Raw genomic sequence first — 16170 nt, 5'->3', positions numbered from 1 at the left:
TTAGGAATGACCTTTCTTAAATATGGGGCAGGCATTCACTGAAATTTTTCCATAAATGAGCACCCAAAACAAAAGTATATTTGCTATTATAATGCTACCCGTGATATACTGTAAAAATCAATTAACTAAACTCTTCTCATTAGTGACCCAGTACCAATTTATGCTTGGGTGGTGCTTTGTATGTGCGTCCAAACAGTGATCCCTCTGAAAACAGGATTCTCTCACTGAATGTTAATGAAATGAACATTGGGACTGGGTTCGAGTTGAAGTCTGCTCTGGTGGCTGGGAAGAATCGTAGTAAATCTTTATAAAAGGGCTAATCAAATCCTGGATGCATGCAAGATACCTACGAGCCCATTGTGAAAGTTATGGGAGTTTTAGGTTTGGACCTATAAAACTTCACCAATCTGTCAGGGAACTTCAGGGCATGGAGGCCTCCAGGCCCAGGTAGAATAGGATTCTGACTCATCTAGATTAGGATAAAAATGATGCCAGGGTGTGCTGGCTAACATGCTCACGCACATCTTCTAAAAGTCTAGTGTAGACATGGCAGTACAGATTTTAACACATGCTAAGCAGGTCAAGTTAAAATCTCGGCTCCCCGCAAGGTGTTAAATGGCCCTGATTAGCATATGTAAAAGGCAGTGTGCCTTATCCACACTAGTCTTGTAAAATGTGTGTATTAGTAACATCACACCTTGAAATCCTAGTCTGCACAAGACCTGAGGTGATATATGACCTTCCCTAGACAGGGCACAAGTTCCTGCCATTATACAGTTTGCTCTGGGGAAGGTGGGCTGCAAGGCCAGACCTAGGCCTCTCACAAGGATCTGATCCAAAGCCCACGGATGTCACTGGAAATACCCCCAGTGACTAAAATGGGCCTTGGATTAGACCTATAGGTTATTGGTCAGGCAATAGTGGAGATCCCAGCAACGTCCAGTATTCATAATTGTTCTATTCCATTTTGAAAATTAACATAATCAATCTGAAATGAACAATAATATTAGCGTCCACACAACCATAATTCATTCACACCTCATGAGCCCAATGAAAAGCAAAGCACAGATGGTGGAAGATATGTCCTGAACTCTTTGTAATGCAGCTAGAGATTATTACATTATGTTGGAAGACCTAATCAAGTTACCAATTAGTATAAAAGGAAACCACGAGGTGTCTGTATGATGCACATCATTCCTGAAGGATGACTTTGTTTCAAATGTACTCCTATCCAGTAAGAACACTATTCTAGGGAGCTAAGAGGGTATAGGTTTTTCATCAGTACATCGCTTTACAGTGCAGAGGGTGATTCTACAGAATATTCCTAACAAAAAATAAAATTCCACAATAAATATCATGAGTTCATTTGCAAACAGAGACTGCTTTTTCCATGCAGGCAGCATAGTGCACAGTTTTATAAGATGAGTGGCAAAAAGCAGTGAAAATCTGATCGGAACACAGACTATCAGAATACTTTGTATTTTCTGAAGAATAATAATTTTTACCTGCACCGGAGGCCAGTAATGTTTATCTGTTTGTCCACAATGGGAAAATGAGTGATGTTTTAAATATGTTAGCAAACTAAATGTTAGCTATTTAGCAAACTAAACATGCTAAATAACATGTGTTTAAACATCAACTTAGCACCTAGTTTAGATGAAGACAGTGATGTTTAAAAATGCATTAGCTAGTTGTGGTTAAACCCAAGGGGAACTATAACACTTCTAGAGCCAGAATTTGGATTTTGTTACTAAATATAATGCCAGGTTGATAACAAGATATTTCACTATATGACTATGCCTAATAAAATATTTAATTTTAAACATTTTTCCAGTGTTAGGTTTTGAACTCAACTATATCACCCTGTAGAGCTGGTCACATGGGATCCAAGATTAGGTCATAGCTTGCTTGTTGCCCAAGACTGCTTGGTAGCATGCTCAACTGCTGTGGAAGAGGGAGCACCTCTTGCCACTGTCTAGTAGAGACAGGGCCAAAACCCCAGACCTGAACACCATCACACTGTTTGGGGTGGCAGATTTCAGAATCTGGATTTAGCAACTGACCTCTAAAAATGGGCCAAACCAAAACCCCAGATCAAACTTCAGAGTGATCAAATTCCTCCCCTGGATCTGAGTTTTGTAGTTTAAGAAACCCCTTTGGCCCGTGCTTGGAAACTCTGGAGAGATCTATATCTAGTGCTTCACAGAATGGGACTTTAGAAGCAGGAGGAGAAGAAATGCTAGAGGTCTTCACAAAAACAAAAAAAATGAACAAATGACAATTCATAAAAGGCAGGGTCCCCATGTTAACCCTAATCCAGCTCAAGCATGTAGAAGCTAAATGAATAATTCCCATTAGGTAGCTATGGCTGGCAAATAATCCTCTACTAGAATTTTAGTAAGGCAAATTCACTCTAGCCTACAGGATTGGTTCTCACAGAACCCCTTCTTCTCCTGATCAGAGGACAAGACCAGGGCATTGAAGATCATGGAAAGTAAGGCACAAAGTGTGGGTTAGAATTTGTTTGACTTTGACGCATATCTTGTTGCACCGGGGATATTTTCAGATTGCCAAAATTAAGGAAAAAAATATTTTGAAACAAAATGTAAATGGTAATTACCTGAGTGGAAAGGAAACTGCTGCTTAGCTTCCCCTGTGTGAGCATCCCAAATTATTGTTGTCTGTGTCCAGAGGAAGAAATAAAGATTAGTTACCATTCCTCTTGGAAAGTAACAGGAAAAAAAGAAAGCTCACCACAGAGCAATTCTAGAAGACACCCTGATAACATTATTGACTGTTGAGAGCCTTAGCTATTGCAAAGATGTATACATATATATTTGTTCCAATACACCTGTTATGAGAAAATAATACAACTGTAGATATTGAACTGTCACTACTACAGAGGCAGCAATGAACCCAATGAGCGTGGGTTCCCTCTTAAACGTATTAGCCAGAAGATAGCTCTGAGCAACTTTATGAGGCTGATTTTTCTGAGCGTTTTGCTACAGTTATTTCAATTAGCATCTCTTTTAGATGAGACTTCCCCCCCTTTTACATGATGCAAACTGAGTTGTATTATGAAAACCCAACAGATACTGTACATATCATTACTAAGTCACCATGTGAGAAATTCATTTAGCAGAAAAATATAAATGGTGTACTGCAGAGGAGGGATAGCACAGTGGTTTGAGCATTAGCCTGCTAAACCCAGGGTTGTGAGTTTAATCCTTGAGGGGGCCATTTGGGATCTGGGGCAAAAATTGGGGATTGGTCCTGCTTTGAACAGGGGGTTGGACTAGATGATCTCCTGAGGTCCCTTCCAACCCTGATAGTCTATGATTCTACTGTCATCATGGTGGGCCAGATGAATGTAGAACTTGCTTCGTATGGATCCATAGCAGAGCAAATTTAAGCAAAATCCCTATAGAACTAAGCACAATCTTTTGAGTGAATTGTAAATGTATTAGAAAAATATACTTCCAGAACATAAACATGGGATGCCTGATTTCACTGATAATGTAACCATCTAAAGGACTATTGGTGTTACAGAGAAAGTATGTCCACTGGAATAATAGTACTGCTGTTGGGAGATAAAAGTTATTCTAGCAATAGGAGTAAAACTCTAAGTTTCCGTTTACAGGGATTTATGGGAGGTTAATTCCCAGTTACAGTTCAAATGGGTTTGTGCTCCCCCTTCAGTAGTAATCTGAGTTTTCAATTTCTAACTCAAACAGGACACTCAGCTGAAGTTGTCACATTGTGCCTGATTTTGAGATAACATCACCAGATTTTGCTTGATTTGCAAACAAAACCATAAATTCTTCACTCAGATTTGTCTGATTGTTGAAATGAACTAGCGGGCACAAGAGAACTTAAAACAGATTCCCTCTCCTGAGGTATTTATAAGTGCTAGACTAAATGTATATACATAAATTGGGGGATGAGATTGTCCCTTCCTTTGTCTGAGCAATGCTTGGGATTCAATGCAACAGACAGCAAAGTAAGGATTTGTTAAAAACATATGTCACATGGTACAAATTTATCCAGCCACAGGAGAGTAGATAGTCACTTACTCTGATGAAATCAAGGCCCAACAAAACAAATTAGGCAAACTTTGCTGAATTCCCAAAGCAGGAGAAGGAGATGTTGAAATTCAAACAATATAAGCTCACAGCATCTGCACGTTCACACATTAAAGTTACATATTTTTAATACTAACTTTATCAACGCCAGCACTTAAAATGTAATTCCCCTTTTTGTTCCATTTCAGAGCAAATATGGGACCTTTGTGTTGACCTAAGGTGCTCGCAAGGTTACCTGAAATGTAAAAACAAAAAATGTTAATGTTATGATTTGTCTGGGAGATGGAATACAGTACTATTAATAATTTGTAATCACTGAAAACAATAACTGTTAAATGGCTCACCATCTTCTGTCCATATTCTTGCAAAACCATCATATGATCCTGTAGCCAATAGCGTTCCATCACTCTGTTGGATGTGGAAAAGCCAATATAAATGAAAGGTTACTACAGATTATACTGAATCACCCCTGATTCAGTCATCTATTCCTCAAGTCAGTGTTTTCTGAAGTAAGGGAAATTTGACAACCCACAAAGAGAGAAAGCAAGTATGATTACTCAGTTACATCCTAAATTAGAGGTTAGTACTGCTGGCAACGACGAGAGAATAAAAACTGCAAATGAACCATTAAATATTGAGTTGCTCCATCAGATAGAATAACTTAGCCAAAACGACTGAGACAAAACTGAGATATAATGATTTTTATGGGAATCTTTTAGTTGAGAAACAGGGATTTTAGGCATTTAGCAAATAATTTCTAATTTGCATGTTTCTTTATAATGTTTCTAACCCAATTCATATGAAAACAGAATGCAATAACTACTGGTTTTTAGACATTAATCAGTGTGAAAGTTTCTGGACACTGGACGATGATGAATATTGTGGATTTAATTAAATAATGATGGCAGATGGTTTTATTAGCATCCAGAATAAAAAGTTGTTAAGAAAAGCATAAAATAATCATCAACAGATGTGTCCATTCCTATTCTCCAAAAAAGAGTGAGACAGAATAGTTTTGCACTTAAATACAGAAAGATGTACAAAAGAAATCAAAACCTAGGTTAGGTTTATTGGGACATACATTCAAGTTGCACGCTAGCTAATGCATAAGTGGCAATTACAAAAGAGAACATGAGTGAGGGGAAAGAAAGGTCGGGTGGAAGATGCACAAATACTGTCAAATTTGTATCTCATAGGATATCAGTTTCCTGTGTTTTCACTTGCCTTGGAAAACTCTAACAATTTGGGATTACATTGAGTGTTTCATTAGAAAGGCTTGCTTACATAAATACCAGAATAAACTTCAGGATAAATATTGGCATCAAAATAGGTCTGGAAATTAAATAAGATGATTGCCCATTGAAGGAGGCCCCTTCCTATTCATTTCTCCTACTTCTCTCATAATTTCTCTGAGCCTGTTTTCATGCTTCCCCCATGCACTGAATTCTCTATTTCCTTATACTGGTATCTCAGGTCACCACCATCTCTTTATTTAAATCCTTCCTGAAAATTCCCCTTCGCCACAGAGCCCACAGCAAAGGAATCAAGAACACTCACTATCTTTCATCTTTGTCTTCTTTCTTAACCATGTTGTACTCCCTGACCTTCCTCTACTATGCATCACCTTCATTCATTATGTCAAGTCTCCAATTTAGATGGCAAGCTGTTTGGGCAAGGGCCTTACCCTTTCCTTCTGCAGCATGCCTAGCTCACACTGGGGCACAATAATAATAGTCATGATTAACCAACAGATCAAGCTGGGATCTTGTGCTGATATGGAGTCCCACTGGCATTTCCCTTTTTATTCCCTCATCCTTAAAAACAGTTGCGCCATTTTTACTCACAATCCCCAAAATAAATATATAAACACTCTAATTATTAAGCCTAAGGAAAATCAACAGCCTTAGAAAATTTCAGCCCGACAGATGAAAGTTCAGTCTATTATGAGTTTCTGAAAACAAGAAGGACGTTACTAGGGTAGGGAAGAAGTTCTGACCACTTAACTATAAAGGCATAGTAACTATGATTGCATCTAAATTAAGTTTATTCAGTTAAAAACTGCGAATGGCCCAAGAAGTTACTCACATTCCAGTCCAACGAAGTCACATCCTTATTGCTGGGCACATCATGTCCTCCTTCTCTTATACAGTGCCTCAAAACTAGCTGAGTGGAACCACCGTTGCTATTTTCATTGAGATTCCATATTCTGGCAGTTGAGTCTCCAGATCTACAAAAACAAACACACTGAGATGAACACTTTGTAATGAGATGATCTTACATAGCAGGTAGAAATCTCTGGTTACACTGAGAGAACACTGTAGGCTTAAAAAAAAAAAAAAGAGAGCCACAAGTGGTGAGTTCCTCTGCTCTTCAACTCCCCCACCCTGCACCCTGATTCATTTATTTGTGATCTTTTATGTTTTTAATGAGAATAATCCTCATTCAAGTTCTTAAACTAAAAGTAAAGAAAGCTTTTTTTGAGTCAGCTTCTCATTTCACCAATGTTTTTTCCAAAGCATTTTGCAAGCAAGACATTCTCTTGCCCTCAATATTTTGCAGCCCACGGGCAGCTCACCTTATATCACACACAATCTTGCAAAAGTTAGATAACAAACAAGTAACAATTTGTGAAAACCTGACTAAAAAGCCAATGCATACAAGCGGTCAGCTCCTCAGTCCAGGCTAAGTTCCCTTTATGGGCCACTCCAGTGGCAGAAAGGGGACTTAAAGCTGACTTAAAGCAGCATCTGGAAATTCCCTTGTCATACAGGGGAAATTTGGTGATATTAGAACCCCAGCATAGCTGACTCTATGCCACTCATTCCTCCCCCCTCTATAAGGGCATTCCAAGGTATAGATTGGGGCAGGAGCATGCTGTGTTCCAGTGGTGCCTGGCTGGCAGAATGGTCCATTTGCTCTAATGGGATTCAATGCAAGCAAGCCCCAAATCAGTCCCAGAATTAGGGGAGCAAAAAGGTGGTTTAGCTCCACTTTTCTCTCTCTGCTGCCTGCAAGGTGCTGTGCTGAGTGCGACTTGGACAGACCTGGTGATCTGTTCCATAAATTGCAGCAGTAAAATAGTTATTGACACAATAATGTATTGTTCCTTGGTACGGGATGGACAGCAAGCTAGGGACACTCATATTAGTATTTGCTAGAGACCAAAGTAAGGTGTAAAAGATCCATTGGATGGATTGAGTCTTATCTAATTTGGTCATTTTCCTGAAGTTTGAAGTCTTGACCCTCTATCTTGAGAAAAGCATGGAGAGGAAGTCATACTCTATACTAATCCTCATATTTGCATTGGATTTACATGAGACTATAGTCCAGTGGGAGAAAGTCTCTGAGGTTGGAAATCAATTTGCAAGAAGATAGTAGAGATACCTCTTTCAGTTTATTGGGTCTTGTCCTTTTTGCAATCAGTTTGCACAAAGAATTGCTCGTATTTATCCACTGGGTTACTTGCATTTATATGCAGAAAGTAGAATTTGATACAGAATTAGAAGATTTTTTATACTTTCAGGAATTCAGACATGTAAAGTAATTTTTATTGCATATATCTCCAGTCTGTACCTCATGTTTTAGGGCATCTTTTTAATCTTGAAGTTTAGGAGATATATTGCTACAGGGGGAAAAAAAGTACGTCTCTTTCATGACCGAATTCTTGAGATAAAATTCTTCTCTCCAAAACCCATGCTTTTAAGTACATTGAAAAGAAAATCCCACCCAACTGAACTGAATGCTTTCTTGGAGTTGATAACTAAAATGTTTTCAACATTTTTTTTTTTTAAAAAAGGATAAAGTACCAAATTAAGTTCAAAAAACGTCCCAAGTGACCAATGTTGATCTAGCTAGTTTGAAATCTGAATGATGAAGGAAAATTGCTATATTAATCATTTTTTTTCATTATTCTTTGGCCCTGATTTCTAGATCAGTGTTTACAAATGCAATTAGTCTATAGATTCACATTTTGTTTAAAATTTGATTTACATAGAAGAGCTATCTGTGTTTCACTCCTAATTCATCACATGGCCATGTTCGGGCCAGTTTAGGGCCAACTACCATCGGGCCCTATCAGACTGGACCACTGACAGACAGAACAGAACATTTCCAGCTGTCGCTCCTGCATTTTTTGTTTCTATTAATGACTAGTAAAATTTTTGGGTCAGGAGTTTTGCCCCCAGGAAGAACTGAGATTGCTATGGCAAGAACTTCTAATGTAACTTCTCATGTCTACAGAGACACTGAAAATAGAGAATCAAGTTTAGGAAGATTGGCTAGATTACTTAATGAAGTTTAAAAGCGAAGAATCATTTTTAGTTCTGGTGCTTTATAATTGTTTATAGGATATAAATCTTTTATTAATAAGAATTGGATAATGGCTTAACATGCAAACTAATTGGGAAATTGCCTCAATGCTCCTGTTGGCTTCTCCATTATGTAAGATTCAGAGCTAACATTGTCCTAATTATAATAACCCAGTTTGTACCAATGTTTGAAATCAATTTTTTAGCAATACTGCTATCAAACTCAGTTTCCTATTTGCTAATTCTAGAAGAGCTGTACTTTCACTTTCAATGGTTTTATTTATTCAGTATTCAGGTTCTGCTTGGGCAATTATATTTTCCAGTATTTTAATTTTGTTTTTCTATTCTGTTCCCCCACTATATAAGCTATTATGTGTCCCTGCAGAGTAGCTCCATAGGCCTATCAGTGTGTGGCAGGGATATTTGTGTGTCTTCCCTTTTGTTGTTGGGAAAACAGGAAAAGTATCACTATTTCTGCTGAATGATCCAGTGAACCCTGCATTATTAGAGGACCATGGTTCAAGCACGATTTGGGAAGATATTTAATCTCCTTAACTCTCGAGAAGTTGATTCCAGCATGCAAGTCCTGAACACTTGAGTAATAGGAGTACTGTACTGTTTTTCACTTGGGTGGAGTATTGCCAGACTTTAGGGAAGCTTAGTTCTGAAAGACTGTCTTTTCTTTTTCTTTTCTTTTTTTAAAATTGCATGTTTAATTCCAGTCCCCGTTATAAATCAGGGAAGAGGATCTCTCCAGAATTTTACTTATAGGGCAAATAAAATCCTCATTCCACGGCTGTCATTAAAACAGCGCTAGATGTATGAAGAAATTGGCTTTTTAATTGTTTTGCCCAACCCCTTCAGATTTTGTTATTGCTCATCTTCAGATGCAAGTTTTGGGATAATTTTTGTTGTATTGTAGCTGACTTATCTGATTTAATTTGACTTGTGGTAATTGACAGGTTAGATTCCTTATTCGTTTATTTTTAACATATTGTCCAGGGCCCCCTGATCATTGCATGGACGCTCCCTTACTGCTGTTTAGTAAAAATGTGAATAAATAAAGACAGAAAAAAATAAATAAATAACCAGATACAACTTTTTTTGTAAAAGTGAAAATCAAGTGTGAAAATGAATTGGTTACTCACAAACAATAAAAAAAATGTCCTGAATCATACTTAGGAATAACTAATAATCACAGTTACATTGTCCGATAGCTAGTATGTAACCACATATGCCTCTCCCTATTTTCCTTGTCCCCACTCTCAGCTGCCTGTTATAAACTTTGTTGTAGCTGGTCCCAATGTCCTGATCATGCAATTATCTGTCCTTGGGCAGACTTTTGTAGCCGTCACTGCAAGGTATTTATGTGCCAGATATGCTAAACATTTGTATGTCCCTTTGTGCTTCAGCCATCATTCCAGAGGACATGCATCCATGGTGATGACAGGTTCTGCTCGATAACAATCCAAAGAAAGTGCGGACTGACGCATTTTCATTTTCATTATCTGAGTCAGATGCCACCAGCAGAAGGTTGGTTTTCTTTTTTGGTGGTTCGGGTTCTGTCGGTTCTGCATCGGAGTGTTGCTCTTTTAAGACTCCTGAAAGCATGCTCCATACCTAGTCCCTCTCAGATTTTGGAAGGCACTTCAGATTCTTAAATTTTGGGTCAAGTGCTGTATCTCTCCTTAGAAATCTCACATTGGTACCTTCTTTGCATTTTGTGAAATCTGCTATGAAAGTGTTCTTAAAACGAACAACATGTGCTCGGTCATCATCTGAGACTGATATATATGAAATACGTGGCAGAATGTGGGTAAAATAGAGCAGGAGATATACTATTCTCCCCCAAACTGTCAGTCAATATTTAATTAATGCATTCTTTTTTTTAACAAGTGTCACCAGCATAGAAGCATGTCCTCTGGAATGGTGGCCGAAGCACAAAGGGGCATACAAATGTTTAGCATATCTGGTACATAAATACCTTGCAGTGACGGCTACAAAAGTGCCATGAGAACGCCTGTTCTCACTTTCAGGTGACATTGTAAACAACAAGCAGGAAGCATTTATCTCCTGCAAATGGAAACAAATGAGTTTGTCTGAGCGATTGGCTGAACAAGAAGTAGGACTGAGTGAATTTGCAGGCTCTAAACTTTTACGTTGTTTTATTTTTGAATGCAGGTTTTTTTGTACATAATTCTACATTTGTAAGTTCAACTTTCATGATAAAGAGATTGCACTACAGTACGTGTATTAGGTGAATTGAAAAATACTATTTATTTTGTTTTTTTACAGTACAAATACTTGTAATCAAAAATAAATATAAAAATGTTTTTTTAATCATGCGATTAATTTTTTTAATCGCCTGACAGCCCTCGTTATTTTTAAAATACTGTCTTCTGCAAAATGCCCCCACCTTCTGTATAAAGTTTAGTAGTAGTAATATTGCTATAGTGTTTAGGAGCCCCAGTCCTGGCCCAGGAGATGCTGTACAACACAGAACAAAAGACTGTCCCTGTCCCAGATCTAAATATGGCCAAGTCTATCTTAGGAGTGCTTTACAGTATAGGACTACTCATATACTATGCTGGCAAAGGGCTCCTAGTGTGGATGCAACTATGCTGGCAAAGTTCTGCTACGTACTGATAGTAAAATCACCCCTCGTGAACAAAACAAGCTATACCAGAAAAAAATGAGTTATTTTAGACCCCAACAGTTCTGTACTGGCACACTGAATTACCTGAATGATCTTCTTTGGAAAAATGAAATTGTGAAAGAGAAAGTGCACTACTATTGTACAGTAGTCTGGGGAAATGTCTTGCCTCATATTTAATAATACCCTATAGCATAGCTCTTACCCATTCATGACAAATTGCATCATTGTGCTGAAGACAGTGTATCCTAATTGCTGAGCCATACTTTTTGTGCAATGGCACATTGTCAGACTCAAACCATCGGATACATAGTTTTACAGCCTGGTATTATTATTTCCATGTGTTATATACCAGTTATCTCACCTAAATTTTTAATACTGCACTCATCACTATAGTACCTGAATGCTTGCTGAACGGAGATGTACTATTTCTTGTGTGTAGGCTAAAATTGTATTTTTAAATTATAAATCTAAATTACTTATATGCCCTATATTATTGCTATTAGTAAGCATGTCTCAGTATTATTTGATCGTATTTGCAAGTTATCCATGTATATGATTATGTGCTTCAAAAATCAGTGACAAAATTTATTAAAAAAAGGAATTGGTTTTACTAGCCTGTGGAGCACAGATTGAGTAAAACACTATTTTTTCACTTCATCCCAATTGTATTACTAGCATGTATCTTCTAACTGAATTCCTTGTGATTTCAAATAGATGAAATGGGAATCTTTTATTTAAAAGGATGTCAGCGCCTTCTGAGTTTAAGCCTCAAACAACTGTCCAGACACATTTTCCTTAATTTGCAAGCCCTGGAACTCAAGAGATGCTTTTCCTGTAGTAAGCAACATTCTATATTATTTCAAAACTAGAAGTTTAGGAATGTTTAGATCTTTTTATTGGGTGTCTAAGATCCTGACTATACCAAATTATATATTTAAAGCAGCCAGCCCCAGTTTTGTCTGAAGACTTTTAACTTTGATATCTTAAGCCCAGGAAACTATGAATTTAAAATTCTCATCTGTTTCCCCATTTGAAAATACTTAATACCAACTGTGTACAATTGTAGGTTTCTATGTTACAACAGTACTTAACACATATAGAACATCTATACTTGGAATTAATCTATACTATCCTTTCCCTGGACTGATTTCCCTAAATGAATCAGTACAACTCCATTAACATCCAAAGATTGCCCCAGAAATCAAATAGATGCCATTCTGGGTAAATTTACCAGTAAGAGAGCATTTATGTTTGGTAGATAGCCATCTACCAAAACAATAATTTTCTAAGGTTAATTTAAATTCTAATAGTTGCACCTTAATCCTAGGTTTTTCCTCTCTTCAAACATGCACTGTTAGATCAAGGTTTAACTTAATGTTACTCATGGTTACCCACACCATTTAGGTAAATACTGAGGTACTATCGCAATATTTCTGAAGAATTTTAATTCAGGTTCATTTAATGTTGTGAGGTTGATAGCTTTAGGTAAGTAACATTCTATGTACTTCACTGCTTCACTGGCCTCACTAAAACCAAACCAAACCAAAAAAGAAACTCTTGTTTCTTGAAAATATCCATTCCGTTTTGTCTGGGAATACTCTGGTTCCTCAATACCAATCAAATATTTTTGACATTGAGCAAGTCTCCTTTTCTGCACCTCTAAACTATACGCTGGGGGGGTGTACTGAGTGGAATAATAACACAGGTCTGGGTTGGTCCTTGCTAGACCTGAGATCTTATCCCTACGTTGATAACTGAAGTTTTGGAAGGTGAGTGTGCGGAGGAGGCAGACTAGGGAGAGTGCTGAGAACACCTTATATGGGCACCCTTCTTAATTGTTGTTACTATAGTGTATTATTTGTATTGTTGTAGTGTCTGTTATAAGTGCTGTACAAAAACATAACAAAAAGACAACCTCCACCCCAAGGAGTTTACAATCTAAGTACCAAGAACTTGGTAGAATCTAAATATGAGGGGCTGGTCTACACCAGTGCTTGTACTTCTATAACTGTATCAGTTTAGAAACCAACATAGTTAAATCAGTAAAACCATATAGCATGGACACAGCTATACCAGTGCTTATAGCAGTATAGCTTACTTCTATAATCTGTAAGTAGATAAGCTGTCAAGTATTGTTAGGGCTGAGATCTTGAATTCTTTAGGAAAGAAGGATTTTCTGTGGATTCCTCAAACTTCATACCTTCTGAACTGGCTGGTTTCTATCTGCACTGCCATATATATATATTTTGTTCAGTTTCTCTCAGCCTCATATTTAGTTTTTTGAAATCAAGTTAATACATGTATTTATTTTTTTCCCTTCTAGTCCCTTGTTCTCATGTTTTATGACTGCAAGGACTCAAAAGAGGAAAGCTCTGATCCTCCTGAAATTCTGCTTCCTGCAGATTACAGATTTCCTCTGTCTTTGAGTGCAGAGGGGAAGAAGGCGTCAATTCTGTTTTCTAATATTCTGGGATAGGAATCTTTCATGCAGATTTGCCTCCAACGTCTTCTCTATGCCAATTTTCCAAAAGTGCCCAAGTTTCTTCAGTTTGGCATACATTATTGAGTACTGAGTGTGGATAAATAAGGATTTTGGCAACAGCTGCCAGGGTCTTGTCAGCATATGGATCTTACACAGAGTCTTACTTCAAAGGGTCTTGGTTCTTTTCCCCCCACTTAAAGCCTGGATGAACAAAGAGCTTTTCTGAATAGTGAGAGTGCTCATGCTTGTGTAATAAAAGTGAATATGAGCCCAGTGAGAATTTTCCAAAGACATCTTTAAAATGTACTACAATAAAGTAAGCCACATGGCATGCACAAATGTAGAGTGGCCTCAAACCCAGTACATATTAACTCTGCAAATGTTTGAAGTGCTGGATCACCTCCCAACTCTTTCAAACAATGTATTGATACCGTTCTAGCGTGAGAAACTGTAGAAGTGGTCCATCGGACTCTAGTGGTCTCATGTTTTTGCATCTCTAAATAAATCTTAATTGTAACAGATGGTATTTTATACATCTGGAAAGTGGTTTCAGTCATCGTCTTACCCAGACGCTAGTAGGTCACTGACAGGGTTCCAGGCACAGATGAACACCTCTGATTCATGGCCCCGAAGGACTGTTGCTTTGTTAGGAGGTATTTCAACATCCCCGTCAATTTCCATTGGCTTTGAATGATTATCTGTAGAAAAAAGAAATATCAGAACATAAGTGCTCTGTGAGTTTTTGTTACAGACCATTCTCTGAGCACTGTCCATGCTTTACACTGAGGCAGGGGTCCAGGGACAAAACAGTTTCAGACCATATAATTGAAGGGTGTATCATAATGCACATGGGTGCTGAATTAAGGTTGGATGGGTGACGATAAATCTGGCTTTCTAACTTTTGAGTGCTTGGCTTTGCAATTGAAAGAGCTTTCTTTTGTTTTTGTTTATTAAAGAAAAACAAGCCACCCCCCCAAAACCCAAATTATATTATGTGTAACTGTAACAGCCATCACGTGTCATCAGCAGGATTTTAACCCCAAATACTCAGCATTGCAGCACAACCTTCTGTACACCAGCCACTGACACTGAAATAGTTGGTTAAAGTAGGTTAAAGATGTTGCATATGGAGGAGTAGCCCCTTTTTATAGAAAACAGAGCCAAGAGCAAATATTTGTCAGACTCCCTCTGAGAGACAGCATGGCTAAGTGGCTGAGATTTGGTCTGTCCTATTATAGATCTGTGTTCTCTACGCTGTGTGTGGAACCCATAAGGCTCACTAACTACTAAGGTTTGTGAAAGGCAAAGCACTACTAAAATCAATTAGGAGAAGAAATTAGTCTAGAACCCATTTTCTCCTGGTTGTCAGTACAGCACATATTCATCTAGGCCAGGGGTGGGCAAACTTTTTGGTCTGAGGGCTACATCAGGGTATGGAAATTGTATTGCGGGCCATGAATGCTCACAAAATTGGGGGTTGGGGTGTAGGAAGAGGTGAGGGCTCCGGCTAGGGGTGCGGGCTCTGAGGTGGGGCTGGGGATGAGGGGTTGGGAGTGCAGGAGGGTGCTCCAGGTTGGGACTGATGGGTTCGGAGTATGGGAGGGGAATCAGGGCTCGGGAAGGGGGTTGGGGTGTGGGGCTCAGGGGTGCAGGCTCTGGGCAGTGCTTACCTCAAGCAGCTCCCAGAAGCAGCAGCATATTCCCCCTCCGGTTCCTACACGGAGGTGCAGCCAGGCGGCTCTGCATGCTGCCCTGTCCACAGGCGCCGCCCTGCCGCTCCAATTGGTCACAGTTCCTGGCCAATGGGAGCTGCGGGGCACCACTTGGGGCAGGGCCAGTGTGTGGAATCCCCTGGCTGCCCCTATGCATAGGAGCCGGAGCGGGGACATGCTGCTGCTTCCGGAAGCCGCACGGAGCAGGGCAAGCCTCTGACCCCACTCCTCTGGCTGGAGTGCCAGAGCAGGGCAAGCCCCAGACCCTGCTCCCCAGTGGGAGTTTGAGGGCCGGATTAAAACATCTGGGGGCTGGATGTAGCCCCCGGGCCATAGTTTGCCCACCCCTGGTCTAAGCCAACGGGTACTTTGTTGGTGGAAAGCAGCGGCGGTATGATGATGGTTCATTTTGTCTGTGTCCCATTCAGGGTTCAAATTGGGGTAAAAATAAGCAAAAAGCAGTGCTATTTTCCTGAACTCTACCCACTTGGGAGGATAAAATGGGATGCCACTCTTAGGAACCTGTGCCGCTGTTCAAAGTATGAACGTATTCCACCCTGCTAGGCTCCTCAGGCTTGCCTGCTTTTCAGTGTGGTTCAGGTACACCCATGAACAGGATGACATTAAGGCATAAACACAACAAGTATGTGCTTAGGGCCCTAGGTTTGAGAGTCATGTGCTAACATCAAAATCCCAGTTTTCATTTAAAAATATGATGTTTCTAATGCTCATGGTTGTGAAGAAAATCTTGAAAAAACTCTTTAAGTATTATTAGTGAAGCAGTGTCTGCCTCAGTCTAAACACAGACTGCAGCAGAGTTAGGAGCAGCAACCACGGGAGAGGAAGGCAAGTGGCCTCGCATTCACTGCCAAAGCAGAACATAGTCCCCCACCCGCCTTATATCCTGAGTGTCCAAATGGGATGAGGGGTG

General features: G+C 39.2%; 1 protein-coding gene across 13 annotated transcripts in view; it reads right to left on the bottom strand.

Moving 5' to 3' along the window:
* Nucleotides 1–16170, bottom strand: part of TBL1X (transducin beta like 1 X-linked) — a 300606-nt gene that overhangs the window by 13323 nt on the left and 271113 nt on the right. For all 13 annotated transcript variants that reach the window (XM_043537790.1, XM_043537791.1, XM_037899925.2 and 10 more), the window contains 5 exons: nt 14093–14225; nt 6168–6309; nt 4427–4490; nt 4220–4317; nt 2621–2681 (listed from right to left, as the gene is read on the bottom strand). In XM_043537790.1, the coding sequence (XP_043393725.1) occupies nt 2621–2681; nt 4220–4317; nt 4427–4490; nt 6168–6309; nt 14093–14225 (498 nt within the window). The remainder of the gene's footprint in view (nt 1–2620; nt 2682–4219; nt 4318–4426; nt 4491–6167; nt 6310–14092; nt 14226–16170) is intronic.

This window comes from Chelonia mydas, chromosome 1, assembly GCF_015237465.2.
Source record: "Chelonia mydas isolate rCheMyd1 chromosome 1, rCheMyd1.pri.v2, whole genome shotgun sequence".
NCBI lineage: Eukaryota > Metazoa > Chordata > Testudines > Cheloniidae > Chelonia > Chelonia mydas.
Note: the sequence above shows the minus strand (reverse complement) of the source record. Positions and strands in the feature narration are given on the sequence as shown.